Genomic DNA, 14,958 nt, shown 5'->3' on the forward strand with positions numbered 1-14,958 from the left:
CCTCTTTGTTCCTGAGGTGTCCCCAGGCACCCCCCTTGGTACACAGCAGGTGCTCAATAAATACTTGTCGATTAACAAAATTTTCCTGCAAGTAAAATGTTTATTGTCCATTTTAGAGAAAAAAGAACAAACGTCTGGCATCTCTGGCACCATGCAAGGCATTGAGGTTGATGCCCCATCTCTGGGTAGTCAGAGGCACCAGGACCTAGAAGAAGGAGCAAGCCTGGGGCTGGCGAGGGGTGGTTATGCAGCAGGGATGCAGTGGGCAGAGAGAGGGCTGGGAGAGCACAGCTCTGGGTGGCCACATAGGCTGGTAGGCAAGGATGGGGAGGAGTCACCCAGGGTGGTTTGGGGCAGCTCCTTTTGTTTGTGGGCAGCAGGTGGGCAGGCATCAAGGTAGTAATTAGTGGACAGGAATGTCAGGACCCCTGGGATCTGTCATCAGCCTCATTTAAAGGGAAGAAAGACTGAGGCTTCAGGTTTCCATTTGTGAGAGTGGAGAAGCACTCTCTTACTCTCCCTAGCCCCTAAGAGGAAGCTAGTTAGGACAGCGGGGAGGGGCCAGCCCTGCCCACTGCCCTCAGTCACCACCTTCTTGTTCCAGGTCCCTTTACCTCGATGGCAGCTGTTTTGAAGATACATTTCTAAGGTCTCCTTCCAAGCAGACAGCATTGTCTCTCCCTCTTCTGTGCACCACCAGCTAAGGGCCCCTTTCTGACACCCCCAGCTGGATCCAACTCCTGACCCTCTCCACTTTCCCAGCCTGGGGTGGAGGAGGGAAGGAATGAGAAGAGGGATATCTGAGACCCTATGCTAAGCTGAATAATGTCCCCCAAAGATAGCCACATCCTAATCCCCAGAGTCTGTGAATCTGTTACCTTACATGGCAAAATGGACTTTGCAGATGCGGATGTTGAGCTGAGGAAATTGGGATTATCTGGGGGGGCTCAATGCAATCACAGTGTCCTTATAAGTGAAAGAGGGAGGCAGATCAGAGAGAGATCTGAAGCTGCTAGGCTGCTGCCTTTGAAGATAGAGCATGCTGGTTCAGTCAGTAGAGCGCAGGACTCTTGATTTCGGGTTTGTGATTTTAAGCCCCACGTGAGATGTAGTTACTTAAAAAATAAAATAAAATAAAATAAAATATGAAGATAGAGGAAGAAGCCAAGGAATGCAGCTCAAGAAGATGGAAAAGCTAAGGACATTCTCTCTTGGAGCCTCCAGAGAAGTTAGCCCTGAGGACACTTGATTTTATCGAGGCAAAATTGATTTCAAGACTCCAGGCCTGCAGAACTATAAGATACTTAATGTGTGTTGTTCTAAGGAACTCAGTTGGTGGTAATTTGTTGCAGCAGCCAGAGAAAACTAATACAGACCACCAACCTGTTCCTGCCTGACCAAGTCCCCTCCCTCCCTGAGTGGGCTGGGCTATGACTGCCCAGTGACCCAGCACACTGCCCCCAGCCCCTGTGGGTGACGTTGACACCTGGGTGTGCAAAAAGAACTGGTCTGGGAAGACACTCCCTTCAATGTCCTGATGTTCCCCCTCTGGCTTTCCACCTGGAAGGAGCAGCTTGTATCAAAAGGAGCTCTGCCGACATGCCTAGATCGGGGTGACTGGGAGACAGTTGGGCCTGGAGTGCCCATAGGCATTTCTGGGCTGCCTCTTTGTCACCTGCAATGCTGTCACTCCCCAGAATACAATTTGGCCCCCCTCTGTATGCCAGGCACTGAGGACACAGATGTAAACAAGTCAAACAGGAGCCTCCAGCCCCATAGCAGTCATTTTGCTCTCTGGAAAATGCTGGATTCCCACCCACAAAACACAGAACCCCAACCCTGGGCAAAGTGAGACAGGATGTGGGCTCCAGGACCTGGGGGGAACAGAAGGCCCGTGTTCAGTTTGTGTAGCAGGTGGCTGCCATCTACCCTGCAGTGACATTAGCAGGGAAGGCTTCTGAGAGGAGGAGGACAGGAACCCTGCAGGCTGCCGTCCACAGGGAGGGCTGAAGCTTCACCTAGGGGAATAGCAAGGATGCCAAAAAAGGTTGATAGAGCCCTGGAGGAAGAGGTGCAATAACTGAGTGCAGATGGGGGTGATGGAGGTTCTAGAACCTAAGGTGGCCAGGATACCTGCCAGCAGGCCAGGGAGATCCAGGAACACCCACCCCCAAAATCATGTGACATTGACCTAGAGGGCAACCTTAGCCTCTTTAAGCCTAGGTGACCAGAGCTGCCCCTACAGCGTTTCAGGAGGGTCCCAGAAGCCATGACCCATTGGAGTTGTGGAGGCTCCCATTGCAAATTGGTACTCAGGACCAAGTGGGAGCTAGTCTTTGAGGCTCAGGGTCTATCTGTCCCTCCTAAATCCTGGCCAGGCCACTGCTGCCCTTCCAAGCTCAAGTCCCAGCTATGTCTACAGAGAGGCAACACAGGACCAGCATGGAAACAGCTGGATGCCACCCAGACCCAGCCTGTATGCAGCAGAGTGGAAAACTCCACAGCCTCAGTAGGGATTGGTGGGGGAGGGAGGAGGGGGGAGGGGGAGGACTACAATGGGCTGGGCCAGACCATGGCCAGAGACTAACAGCAGCAGCAGCTTTGCCTCCAAAGATGGGGGGCCCCAGCAACCTCCAGTGAGTCCGAAGGGTGGGTAAATCAGAGCCTTCAGCCCCAGCTGCTTGCTGAGGGTGCTCCCCCAGGGGTCTGATGACTGGGGGTACACTTAGTCGAGCCCTGTGATCAGGGCTGATGGTGTCCCTAGCAGGGTACCTGCACCATACTGGTCAGAGGGGCTCTCCAGGTGGACTGCCACGAGGGATGAGGATCAAGGGTACTTCCCACTGGATCCTAATGGAGACCAGGCTTAGGAGTGGCTCCCAGCAGGACCTTTATAAAGATGGGGATCTTTATAAGCCTCAGCTGCCGGATGTCCACAGGGATTGGGGTCATGGGTGCTCTCTGAGGGCCCCTTGGGGGAATGAAGGCAGGGGGTAGTCCTTGAGAGGGTCCCTGCTTTGTGGTGATGATGCCTGGAATGATCCCACCAGGCCTCCTTCTGGAGAAGTGGGCGATCGGTAAGGGATGCACCTTACTAAGGCCTCCAGGAGAATCATGGCAAGGGGTGCTGGCAGGGCCCCACTAGAGTGACACGGAGGTCCCCAGGCCTGAAGATAGGACCCGGAGCACAGATGCGTTTACTGCGGCCCCCACACCCTCCTCGCGCCCCGTCCCCGCGGGGCCCAGCCGGGCCCAGCCCCTGCCCTCCACGTGCGGCTCGGGGCCCTGGCCGGCGTCCCCTCGCCCTCCGCCGTGTCCTCGGAGCCCCCTTCGGGCTGCGGCGCGTCCTCCGCAGCCCCCGGCAGGGCAGTGTCCAGGTCACGGCCCGTGGGGCGCGGCGTCCAGGCGGGGGTCCAGGGCGCCCCGGGCGCGGGCCGCGGCGGGAACCACGAGAAGCCAGGCGCGGGGGCGAGCGCCACGAGCTGGGGCCGCGCGGGGCCGGAGGAGGCGGCGTGCGGGATGAGGAAGAAGATGTAGACGCCCGACACCACCAGGCCCGCGGCCACCAGCACGGCCAGCGCCACGGCCGCGTTGAAGGCCCAGGCCGGGCTGCTCAGAGAGAGGCGGCGGGACAGGGGGCGGCCGAGGCGCAGCGGCGGCGGCAGCGGCGGCGGGCGGGCGGCGCGGGACTTGCGCGGCCCGGGCGGGGGCGGCGGCGGCCGCAGGTAGAGCAGGCCGCGGCGGCGGTCGAAGCGCACGGAGCCCCGGCGCGGGGTCGGCGCGCGCGCCTCGCGGGGCAGCAGGCCAGGCTGCGTGGGCAGAGCGGGCAGCCCGCGGCGCGGGGCCAGGCGCGTGGGCGCTCGGCACACGGGGCACGCCACCGCGTCCCCGCCGCCCGCCGTGGCCAGGGACAAGCGGGCCAGGCACTCGAGGCAGAAGACGTGGCCACAGTCCAGGCGCTTGGGCAGCTTGAACTCGCCGTTGAAGGGGGACACGCAAATGAGGCACTCCACGGGAGACGCGGGGGGCAGGATGGGGCCCGAGCCCGGGCTGCCGTCCCCTTCTTCCTCCTCCTCGTCGTCTTCACCCTCCCCCCTGCCCGGGGAGCGTGGCACAGAGAGTGAGCCCGGGGAGCAGGGGCCTGAGCCTTGAGCGGCCCGGGGGCGGCGGAGCCAGGGTGGCCGAGGGCAGGGCATCCGGACGAGGCCTGAGGGGAGAGGCGGTCAGCCCGGGAAGGAGGCCGTGTAAGAACGAAGGTCAGGGGCTGGCCCAACCTAGAGCAGGGGGCATTCAGAGAAAGGGGGGTTGCGAGAGCCAAGGAGCAGAGAGGACGGGAAAAGTTAGCGACTCTCTGGGTTGGAGCAGAGGAAAAGGGTGTCCGAAGTAGGAAGTAGATCAGGACTAGGGAAGGGGGGGGTGGGGGGCAGGACAGATGAGACGACAGAGGATTGGGGACAGGGACAGACACTGGGATGGACTCAGGGGGCCCAGATCCTGAGTTACAGACTCAAAAGGTCCCAGAGAGGATAGCAGAGAGGACCTGAGTCACCAGGCAGGACCCTAGGCAATGAGGAGGATCCAACACCAAGAGGAGCAAAGAAGGGGATGCCCCCACCCACCAAAAGAGCTGACTCTGGGGAGTCCACAGACTCCAGGAGAGGAAGATGAGGGAAGAGGACACCCAAACTTCAGGATTGGAGCCCAGCAGGACAGAGCAATGTTGAAAGCCCAACAGGTGACAGAGGGTCCCAACTAGACAATGACAGACCCCAGCTGACCTTTGGGCTCTTCCTACCTGTTGATGCCTCCTCCCTTTGGCTGGCACGTCCCTTCCAATTCTGACCCCAGTCCTCTGCCTACCAGCAACTGCATACTAGGTGCCCCTCCCTGCAGGAGGGTGCTGCCTTGGTACCACTCCCTCCAGATCCCAGGTTCCCAAGGTACCCACCAGACCTGTTTGACCGCCTGCCCTGCCCCCCCAGACAGGTCCCTCCAGCATGAACACCAAGCCTGACCTTGGCAGGATGTTGGGGGCGGCAGGTGAGGGATGGCAGACTGACAGGGCAGGGAGAGTCTGGCCTCGTGGGTGGGCAATAATGCCCCCCCCCCCAACACCCCACACCCCTGCAACCAAGCCTTCAACACCTCAGGAACCCACTTCCCAGCCACCCAGTACAATCAGAAGCCTAGTGTGGCAGTGGCTCTACAGGATGCCCAGGATTGGGTTGCAGTGTTGACCACCCAAAATGACTGGGGAGGCAGCCTGGAACCCCTGGGGGAACCTGGCCAGAACCAAGGAACCTCTGGAGTCCTGGGGTGGAAGGTGGGCAGACACCACAGTGGACTGGACAGAGCTGGCCCCAAACAAGCAGACAGGGGGCTGGAAACGGTTGTGGCCTTGGATTCCTCTCCCTGGAGCTCCTTCCAGGGAACATGCCTCTCAGGATGGTGGGCAGCCACCCAGATATCATGGACAACCACCAAGCCCCTCCCCAGACTACAGTGACATCTCTGCCAGGACAACCCCACCCGTCTCATTTCCAACATCCACGGAACACTCCAGGTGGCCAGGCTTGCACCCCGGGGTGCCATGGTCCTGAGTCAGTGCTGCTTCCTGGACAGAATATTTCCCTGGTGATCCCAGGTCCCCAAGAACCAAAACACACGCCAGAAGCTCCTCAGGACACTGCCATCCCCACTCTAGTTCCTGGAGCCACACAAGGACAGACACTGGCACAGGTGGGTGAGGCTGCCCCAAGAGCAGACAGATTTATTGGAGCCATAGCCAGGAGATCAACGGTTGGACTTGGCCACACGTTCCAGCTCATCCTTCTTCTTGATAGCATAGGAATTGGAAGAGCCCTGCAAGGAAGTAGATGGTTAGTTTGGAATGTTGGAAGAGCCTTTTCTTGAACTGACCCCCACCCCAGTGTCCTCACTCACCTTGGCTGCATTGATGAGCTCATCTGCTAGGCACTCAGCAATGGTCTTGATGTTCCGGAAGGCGGCCTCACGGGCACCTGTGCACAGCAGCCAGATGGCCTAGGGAGCACAGGGGTCAGTTAAGCCTGGGGGCAGGGGTGCCCCCAAAGCAGATAGGACCACTGTCCTCCAGTACTCTGTGATCCCAACAAATGTCAGTTACCATGTTGCCATCCACTGGCCCACTGAGTCAAGACACAGCGGGAGCCCACAGGCTGCCCAGGTGGCATGCTGCCTATCTGGGATCAGACCAAGGGCCACAAAAACAAGCGTAGACACAAAAGCTCCTGATTACAGGAGATTTGAAACCCACCACCCCAGCGAAATGCCATGCAGTGTGTGCTCTTGACCTGGACCTCCGATTAAAAATGGACAGCTACTATAGGGGCACCTGGGTGGCTCAGCTGGATAAGCATCTGACTTCGGCTCACAGTTCATGAATATAAACCCCACAATGGGCTTTCTGCTATCAGCGCAGAGCCCAGCTTGGGATCCTGTCTCCCCTTCTCTGCTCCTCCCCCACTCGTGCATGTACTCTCATAAAAACAAAGAAACATTAAGACAGGCACCTGGGTGGCTCAGTTGGGTAAGCGTCCAACTTCAGCTCAGGCTGCGTTGTCACAGTTTGTGAATTAGAGCCCTGCATCAGGCTCTCTGATGTCAGCACAGAGCCAGTTTTCAACGCTCTGTACCCCTCTCTGCCCCTTCCCCCCCCCCCCCCCCAGCTCTAAAATAAACATTAGGGTCACCTGGGTGGCTCAGGCATCCGACTTTGGCTCAGGTCATTACCTCAGCTTGTGAGTTAAAGCTCCACAAAGGGCTCTGTACTGACAGCTCAGAGCCTGGAGCCTGCTTCAGATTCTGTCTCCTCTGTCTGCACTGCCCCCTGCTCCCCCCACCCCTCCCCCACCGCTGACTCGTGCATGCTCTAAAATAAACATTAAAAAAAATTTAAATACACGAACATTAAAAAATAAACATTTAAAAAAATAAAGTAAACAGACAACTGTAAGGTATGCTAGGGACAGCTGCAGTGATGGGATGATCAGATAATTCTACCACTGTTAAACTCCTTGAGGCTGATGGTGGGGACAGAATATCCTTGTTCCTAGGAGACATCCACTGAAGTGTTAAGGGGAAAATGTTTACAATGCCTGCAACTGATTCTCAAACGGTCTGTGAAAAAATATATACCCACACATGGTATGTAAAAATATACTCAAATGAAACTGTGCCTCAGGCAACTGTTGCTCAGGGAAGGGGCCAGAGCTAGAATCTGCCATCAGAGGGATGGAAATGCAGGAAGGCTTCCTGGAGGAAAGGCCACTTTGAGTAAAACACACAGGCAGGACAAACCTTCCCACTTGCCAATCTGCCCCAGGCAGAACCACACCGGAGCCCAGTGGTGTTCCCGTCAATCCATATGTGCCTAAAGCCCCAGGCCCACCTGATTCACACGGCGCAGGGGGGACACGTCGACAGCCTGACGCCTCACTGTTCCAGCTCGTCCAATGCGGGTTGAGTCCTCCCGGGGACCGCTGTTAATAATCGCATTCACCAAGACCTGCAGGGGGTTCTAAGAGAAGGCAGCCATGAACCCGACACCCAACCTACGTCCCTCCCCGGTGTCCTCACTCCTAAAACTTGGCAGACCCCGGCATGCTTGCCACGGGGTAGCTGTTGGCTTTATGGTGTACTAAGGGCACTCTCTGCCTCATCAGGCCTCAGAGCCCTACCTCACCAGTGAGCAGATGGATGATCTCGAAGGCATGCTTAACAATGCGCACGGTCATGAGCTTCTTGCCATTGTTACGGCCATGCATCATCATTGAGTTGGTGAGGCGCTCCACAATGGGGCACTGTGCCTTGCGGAAGCGCTTGGCCGCGTAGCGTCCTGCACTGTGGGGCAGGTACTTGGCATACTTCTCCTTCACCGCAATGTAATCCTAGGGCAGCAGGGAGAGAGGATGGAGGGATCATGGTCAGGAGCAGGATGGCCAGGAACCAGAAGGACTGAGCACCACCTCTGGATAGCCCCCGTCCACCTGTGGGGGCTTGACTGTGAGGCCCGTGTGCCACAAAACAATAAATCCCCAAAAAGTAACTTTACCAAGTCACTAAAAAGAGTGTTTCCCTTATAATAGGAGGAAGGAAGATGGAAAACCAAGATTACAGCTCATGATCTCATTAAAAAAAAAAATTTTTTTTACATTTATTAATTTTTGAGACAGAGCACAAGTGGGGGAGGGGCAGAGAGAGAAGGAGACACAGAATCTGAAGCAGGCTCCAGGCTCTGAGCTGACAGCATAGAGCCCAACGCGGGGCTTGAACTCACAAACTGTGAGATCATGACCTGAGCCAAAGTCAGACACTTAACCGACTGAGCTATCCAGGTGCCCCTCATGATCTCATTTTAAGGTGCTCCTTGGGGGGCCTGGGTGACTCGGTCGGTTAAGCTTCTGATTTCAGCTCAGGTCATGATCTCATGGTTCGTGAGTTTGAGCCCCATGCTGGGCTCTGTGCTGACAGCTTGGAGCCTGGAGACCACTTCGAATTCTGTGTCTCCCTCTCTCTCAGCCCCTGCCCCACTTGCACTCTGTCTCTCCCAAATATAAAAGTAAACATTAAATAGAGTGCTCCGCAAACTTTGCAGCATAGGCATTTTAAATCAGAACATTCTTTGTGTAAGGGCTGCCCCACACACTGCAGGATGTTTAGCAGCATCCAGTATGCTAGTAACACCCTTCTCAGTTTCAACACCCAAAAATGTAAGCCAACATTGCCATCTGTCCCCTAAAGGAGGTGGGGGGAAATCACTCCAGAGAACTACTGTTTTAAAACAATTATTTGGGGCACCTGGGTGGCTCAGTCAGTTAAGCGTCCGACGTCAGCTCAGGTCACGAACTCATGGTTCACCAGTTGGAGCCCGTGTCGGGCTCTGTGCTGACAGCTCAGAGCCTGGAGTCTGCTTTGGATTCTGTGTCTCCCTCTCTCTACCACCTTCCCCACTCTCTCTAAACACACACACAATTATTCGTCAATCTCTCCTATATACACATGTATCATTTCTAACGAAAATGTCTAGAAAACACCAAAATGTTCAGGGGTGTTGGAATCAGAGGAATTACACGTACGTGAAGACTACTGTCAATTGTTCCGCTATGAAATACACCCAAAGATCATTCCATCACTTACACTCGCAACACATATCTACCACATATGACCCACAAAGACTAAAATATTTGCTATCTCGCCCTCGCAGAACAAAGAAAAGAAGGAAAACAGAACTACAAACTATCCGGGGTGAAAAACAGGACCGAATCCTCCATGAGGCACAGTGCCTAGATCCCATGATATGTATAGAACAACAAAAAATGTTTTCGTTTCTTTTAAAATGAAAAAGGAATAGAAACAATTCAAACCGTATTTGCCTTTATACCAATGAAATTACAGAATATAATTTCTTTTTAACGAAAGGCCCACAAAAGTCCTAATGAGGCCCAGCGTAAAACAATATAGGGGTTAAGACAAGCTGGGAGGACTCCCACCGATTTCCTGCTTTCAAAACCTACTACAAAACTACAGTGATCAAGACAGTGTGGTACTGGCTTAAGGATAGATTTACAGAACAGAAAAGAATGGAGTCCAAAAATAAACCCATATCATATAGCTAGGCTCAACTCATTTTCAACGATACTAAAACCATTCAATAGGAGAAATATTCTTTTCGACATATGGTGGCATTCAGACAAACTTATTATTATGTATGAAAGATTTAACTTAAGACAACTTATAGCCTAAATTTGCTAAGTAAGATGCACAAAACTCTAAAAACAAAAACCAAATAGTGTTGGGACAACTGGATTTTCACATGCAAAATAATGATCCAAAAACAAACAACAAAAAAACCCCAAAACACCCACACAAAACCCCTGTGGGGTGGGATGTGATGTGACCTCTGAGAAAGGAACCATCTGTGTACAGATGAAAAGAACACAAGGAAAAAATGGACATGTAGGTGTGATGGTCCAGGGAGCCCTCCTTTACCTGTCAGGTTTTCAACTTTACAGCTACAAGTTTCCAGGGACCCCTCCTGAAAGAATCCGTGTGTGCCCCAAAACCCAACTGGGTAGCACAACCACCACACGGCCCCCTCACCTGCAAGGAAATGTCATTGATCTGCACATCATCGGTGCTCCATTTCCCAAAGAGCTTGATGTCAGGGGTCTCCGCCACTGCAGGTGCAGCTGTCTCCCACTCCGTCATCCTAGGAACAGACTGTCAGAGCCCAAGCACACCCACCACTGTGAGACTAACCCACAACCTGTAAGTTGGGAAGTTATGTGGAACCAAGAAAGGTTGTAAACATCCGGGTCCATCTTTCTGAGTCTTAGAAGAACCAGTTAGCTGTCAGCAAGAAACAGCTGTCTCTCACCAAGGAGAGCTGGTGGCAGGCCTGGGTCAACAGCTGCTGCGCGGGCCGTATCGAGACAGTAGATGCCAAATACCGTAACATTGCACCCGCTCAAGTTCAAATCCCAGCCACGTCATTAACGAGCTCTGCCACGCTAGGAGTGTCAAACTAATTTAGACTCTGCTCCCTCTTCCATAAAACAGAACCGTTTATCTGTCATCAAGATGACTACACGAATTCCGTGCAAAATCAAAGCAAAGGCTACCGCTCGTGTCCGACACCAAGGGGGCATTTGGCAAGCACCAAGGAGCTGCTACTAAAGAGAAAACCGTGTATATGCCACAAAGTGCATCACGCATATAAAAATAACAGCAACGTCCTATTTCAAAGTATGCCTGCAAGGGCCAAACCACTATATCCGAGCCCTGCTGCAGGGTAAAGCTACGGAGGTAGCGGAACGCCAAAGAAAGAATAACTTTCCTTCGCCTCCGCGTTTTCTCAGCACATTTTCCAGAGAAAGGAAAGAGCCCACCCCCCAGGGAAGCCCCGGGCCTCGAGGATCGATGAAGACTCCCCAAAAGATCCTGAATCGTCCCTCGGACCCCCAACCCCGCGGCCGCCTCACCTGGGGGCGCAGCCGGGGAGTCTCAATCGCTCGGCGTGCACCACGCGCCGCCCTGGCACAGACAGGAAGAGACCGCGAGTCGCGGGCCGACGCTTTTAACTAAGGTGAAAACTTCCGGGTCAGCGGGGACAATGCGTGCGCAAAATGACACGGTTTGTTCAAGGGCCAATCCGGAACAAGAATGTGAAGGCGCAAAGGAAAGCCGTAAATCCTTTGCGCACGCGCACTTGCAGAAGCGGCCCCATAAGCGTGCCTGGCGGCTGTTCTAACCTTCAGTACTTTCCTTCTTGGGGCGGTGGAGGGGGGAGGAGGGGGGGGGAGGTGGGGCTTGCACAAGCTCAGAGAATTCTCTGAGGCCAAGCCGCCATGTCTAGTGACGGCGGAAGTCAGGCTCGCGCTCTCCACCGTGTTCCGCCGCGGGCTCCACGCCCCACCTGCCGCCGGTTTTGAGTAGGGCATCCGGTTCGGTACCCCTCTCGCTCCTCGTCCAGGTTACAGTCGCTTCACAGGCACGCGTTCGCTGTAGGCTCGGGAAGGAAGAGTGAGCCTGGTGGTCACGATTGCCCTCCGCTGGTCCTGCCCCCCCCCCCCCCCCCCCACGTGCATGCGCGAGCCCCTCTCCCAGGTCGGCCTCCCCCACGCTTGCACGCCCGGGGTTGCTGCGGGTCTGAGCCTCCCAGAGGGGGCCCTTTCTGGTTTGACCTCTCTTCACCCCATGCCAGGGTACCCCCATCATCTCTCTTCGACCCCTGAAGCTCCAGCCGCCTCTTCATAGCTTGAGGGTACGGGAGGAGCTCCGGACGTGGGACCAGGTGCTGTGTCCAGCAGGTGGCCTGGGGGTCAAACCCCACTGTTTGATGCATCTCGGCCATGCGTTGATGCGAGATCAATGGACGGGTGCAGGGGGGTCGGCACGGGTAGTGGGTGCCCCACCCTTGACCATGTGGCCAACTCGAAGATCTTGTGCCGGCCCTACACATCCCCCTCCTGTTTGTCGCCTCCTAAACCTAGACCCTGGAGTCTAGCTGGGACGTGGACTTGTTTTGGTTGGCTTGCCAGAGGCAGCGAACACTGTGGTTGCTCACCCAAGCCGGCTGGTGGGAGGATAATGGGGCAGCATGGAGCTCCTTACCTCCTGATGAGGTCTCTGCCTCCAAGGGGATGTTCCTTCTAGCCAGACCCCAAAGGGCTCAGCCACTTGACCGAAGGGGTCCTGCATAGATAGATCTCCAGTGACCCACTTGCCCACCACCCTGTGAGCATGCTTATAGTATGGGCTCAGTAGCTGTTTGTTTACCGATTGTAAGGGCTCTGCCCCTGCCCCTACCCCAATTTCGGGAGTGTTTTAGACCAGAGACTCTGGGCCTCCTTGGACTGCTGTCAGTCACAGTTCATGCCGTTGTTCAGAAGGACATACCCTGAAGGTGGCCTAAGCAGGGGGTTAGATCCCAGGCTGCAAGGGGGCACCAATATCCCCAGCCCCTGCAGCCTCTGGCCCTTATCGTTTCCCTGTCCTGGTGCGTGCAAACAGCAGCCTTGGGCCTACCACTGGGGTCTGTGGGGGATGAGGAGGGGATAAGTGAACTCCTACCTGGTCCTGGCAGAATGCTTTGTGATCCTTAGGGGCCCTACCTCGTCCTGCGGTTAGGGTTTCTGGGGAGGTGCTAGCTGGGGAAAGCAGGGAAGCTGAGAGGCAGAGGCACCAGTTACCCTTGCACTCAGCAGGATCCAGAGGGAGGCTCCCAACCCTGCCCCTTTCTCCTCAGAAGCTGAGAAGGCACCACCCCCTAAACCTCCGTTTCCCCCTTCATTTTTTTTTTTTTTAACGTTTATTTATTTTTGAGACAGAGAGCATGAACGGGGGAGGGGCAGAGAGAGAGGGAGACACAGAATCGGAAGCAGGCTCCAGGCTCTGAGCCATCAGCCCAGAGCCCGACGCGGGGCTCGAACTCACGGACCGCGAGATCGTGACCTGAGCTGAAGTCGGACGCTTAACTGACTGAGCCACCCAGGCGCCCCATCGGTTTCCCCCTTCAGCATAGAAATGAGAACAGAATCAGACAAGGCCAGTTTGGATCCTATGCCCTGGGCTGCTGGTGGTTACTTGATAATGGACGTCTGTATAGAACTTGAAAGAGTGGCCTGCTGTGCATTGGAGAGCAGGAGGGAGGTCTTGCCATAAAACCCCATGGGGTGGGAAATAGCGGGGGGGATGGTCACCTTGCATAGCTAAAATTCACAAGAGTCCCTGAGACTGACTCCAGTGAGCTGCTTTGGGCCTTTAGGAGAGACCCAAGGTGGAGCCAAGACTCCTGGCAGAGGACAGAGATGTGCTATCCCCTCTCAGGTAAGGGGCCTGTGTAAAGGGCGTGGCAGGTGGCCAGACAACTTTCCTAGGATGCAGGCTCCCAGGTCTGTGACTTTGGCACAAGCCCCAGTCCAGTGACTGACAATTTGAGGGAGTTGGGTTCCTCATGTGGGACTCCCACTTCCTCTCTAGTAACCTGCATGACCAGGGTTCTCACTCCTGAAGCTCTGTGTATGTGACCAGTGAATGTCGTGAGGTGCTTTCCTGGTGCTGCTCCCAGCATTAGCCCTGGGGTGTGGGGCAGTGCACTTAGGCAGCAGGGTTCTATAAAAACGGGGAGGGCATGCAGATCTTCCACAGACCCTGTAGCTAGCCCCCATCTAGACACACCCCCAATGCCAGTACCCACCTTCAATTGGAGCTGCAACCCCCTGAGTTCAGGCAGACTCATGCCTGCCTCAACAGCAATAAGGCCTTTGTGTGGTGGGCAGAAACCGGATAATTCATTCTGAGGAGAGGCCCTTTCTGTGGAGCCAGAGCAGAACTTTTTTGCAAGAGCTTGAAGCTCCTTCAACAACAGTGCACCCATGGGCACGAGAAGTCCCAATTTTGGTAATCCTCATGGAGCACCAGAGGACCCGGCAGTGAGAGGCCCCAGGGAGTGCACGGGGCCTTCGGCCATTGGTGGAAAGGGCTCACTCACTGGGGCACCCACATAGCCAGCAGTTGCACTCCTTCGTGTGCGGCAACTGTGGGCAAGTCCTTCGTGTGTACCTGGGTAGGCACATGGGCAGCGGCCCTCCAAGTGCTCCTCAGCGACTGCTCCATCCATCATCCTTCGGCATGGTAGGTTCCACACAGGACTCCATACCGAGCCCTGACTTTGTCCCCGGACAGGGAGACAGAAGACCCTGAGTCAGAGCATTCAATGTCCAGATACCCAGAGCATCAAGAAAGGGAGTGGGATAAGCCCAGTGCCTCCTGAGACACACACACACACACACACACACAGCATGAGCAGAAAGTTGGGGCAGTCAGGATGGGTTGCTGGATGCCATACATGAGGTGAATCAGCTCAACAAAATTAGATGTGTTTATGTAAGGCAGGAGCCACGAGATAATGAGCAGAAGATGAGGGTGACATAAATGGCTGGGGAGGCCTCACCAGCCCATCCTGAGCAAGCAGGGTTAGCGTCACCTTTGGAGCTGGGGGTTCTCAAATGGGGCACATATTAGAATCAACTGTGGAGTTTTGACACACATGCTCGAGCCCCAACCCAGAGGTTCCAGCGATTTCATTGGTCTAGAGAATAGCCCGCTCACCCAGGCTTTTCAGAGCTACCCACGTGTCTCCCACCTCCAACTCTTGTTCCCCTAGCGAGGCTGCAAATGGCAGATCGTTTCTGGGGCCCGAACTCCCAGAAGTCTGACTCGAAGCAAGGGCTATCAAACACCCGCTTGGCTCGGACAGGCGGCACTGCTCGTTTGTCTGGGCCGCCGTTTCCCGGGCGACCACGCAAGTTCACGCCTCGCCTACTGGGTGTGGATGGCCGCGGTTGCCATGACAGCCGGGAGTCCTGGGGTTGGACAGCCGGGGCGGCGGGACTACGTTTCCCTACAGCCCTCGCG

The 14,958-nt window shown here is 55.4% G+C and overlaps 2 protein-coding genes and 1 long non-coding RNA gene across 3 annotated transcripts; all 3 read right to left on the reverse strand.

The window, feature by feature from the left end:
- Positions 1 to 3,197: 3,197 nt before the first annotated feature.
- On the reverse strand, positions 3,198 to 4,196 carry RNF225 (ring finger protein 225). Its single transcript, XM_042969937.1, has one exon. The coding sequence runs from the start codon at positions 4,194 to 4,196 to the stop codon at positions 3,198 to 3,200; it is 999 nt and encodes a 332-aa protein (XP_042825871.1).
- A 1,546-nt stretch (positions 4,197 to 5,742) lies between these two features.
- On the reverse strand, positions 5,743 to 11,124 carry RPS5 (ribosomal protein S5). The gene is made up of 6 exons (XM_042969947.1): positions 11,022 to 11,124; positions 10,141 to 10,249; positions 7,719 to 7,928; positions 7,430 to 7,558; positions 5,944 to 6,042; positions 5,743 to 5,862 (listed from the first exon to the last, which is right to left on the reverse strand). The coding sequence occupies exons 2-6, from the start codon at positions 10,246 to 10,248 to the stop codon at positions 5,794 to 5,796; spliced, it is 615 nt and encodes a 204-aa protein (XP_042825881.1). The 5' UTR covers position 10,249; positions 11,022 to 11,124; the 3' UTR covers positions 5,743 to 5,793.
- A 205-nt stretch (positions 11,125 to 11,329) lies between these two features.
- On the reverse strand, positions 11,330 to 14,947 carry LOC122234221. The gene is made up of 3 exons (XR_006212012.1): positions 14,687 to 14,947; positions 12,154 to 12,234; positions 11,330 to 11,548 (listed from the first exon to the last, which is right to left on the reverse strand). It is a non-coding gene; the product is annotated as an uncharacterized LOC122234221 (long non-coding RNA).
- Between the last annotated feature and the right edge of the window lie 11 nt (positions 14,948 to 14,958).

This window comes from Panthera tigris, chromosome E2 (genome assembly GCF_018350195.1).
Source record: "Panthera tigris isolate Pti1 chromosome E2, P.tigris_Pti1_mat1.1, whole genome shotgun sequence".
In the NCBI taxonomy this organism is placed as follows: domain Eukaryota; kingdom Metazoa; phylum Chordata; class Mammalia; order Carnivora; family Felidae; genus Panthera; species Panthera tigris.

Bases quoted from the DNA above. Each gene is read 5' to 3' on its own strand.
- RNF225 (XM_042969937.1), bottom strand. From the start codon at position 4,196: ATGCCCTGCCCTCGGCCACCCTGGCTCCGCCGCCCCCGGGCCGCTCAA.
- RPS5 (XM_042969947.1), bottom strand. From the start codon at position 10,248: ATGACGGAGTGGGAGACAGCTGCACCTGCAGTGGCGGAGACCCCTGAC. The intron at 7,559-7,718 runs GTAGGGCTCTGA...GCCTTCTCTTAG, and splicing joins TCCATCTGCTCACTGGTGAG to AACCCCCTGCAGGTCTTGGT. The intron at 5,863-5,943 runs GTGAGTGAGGAC...ACTTCCTTGCAG, and splicing joins AGCTCATCAATGCAGCCAAG to GGCTCTTCCAATTCCTATGC.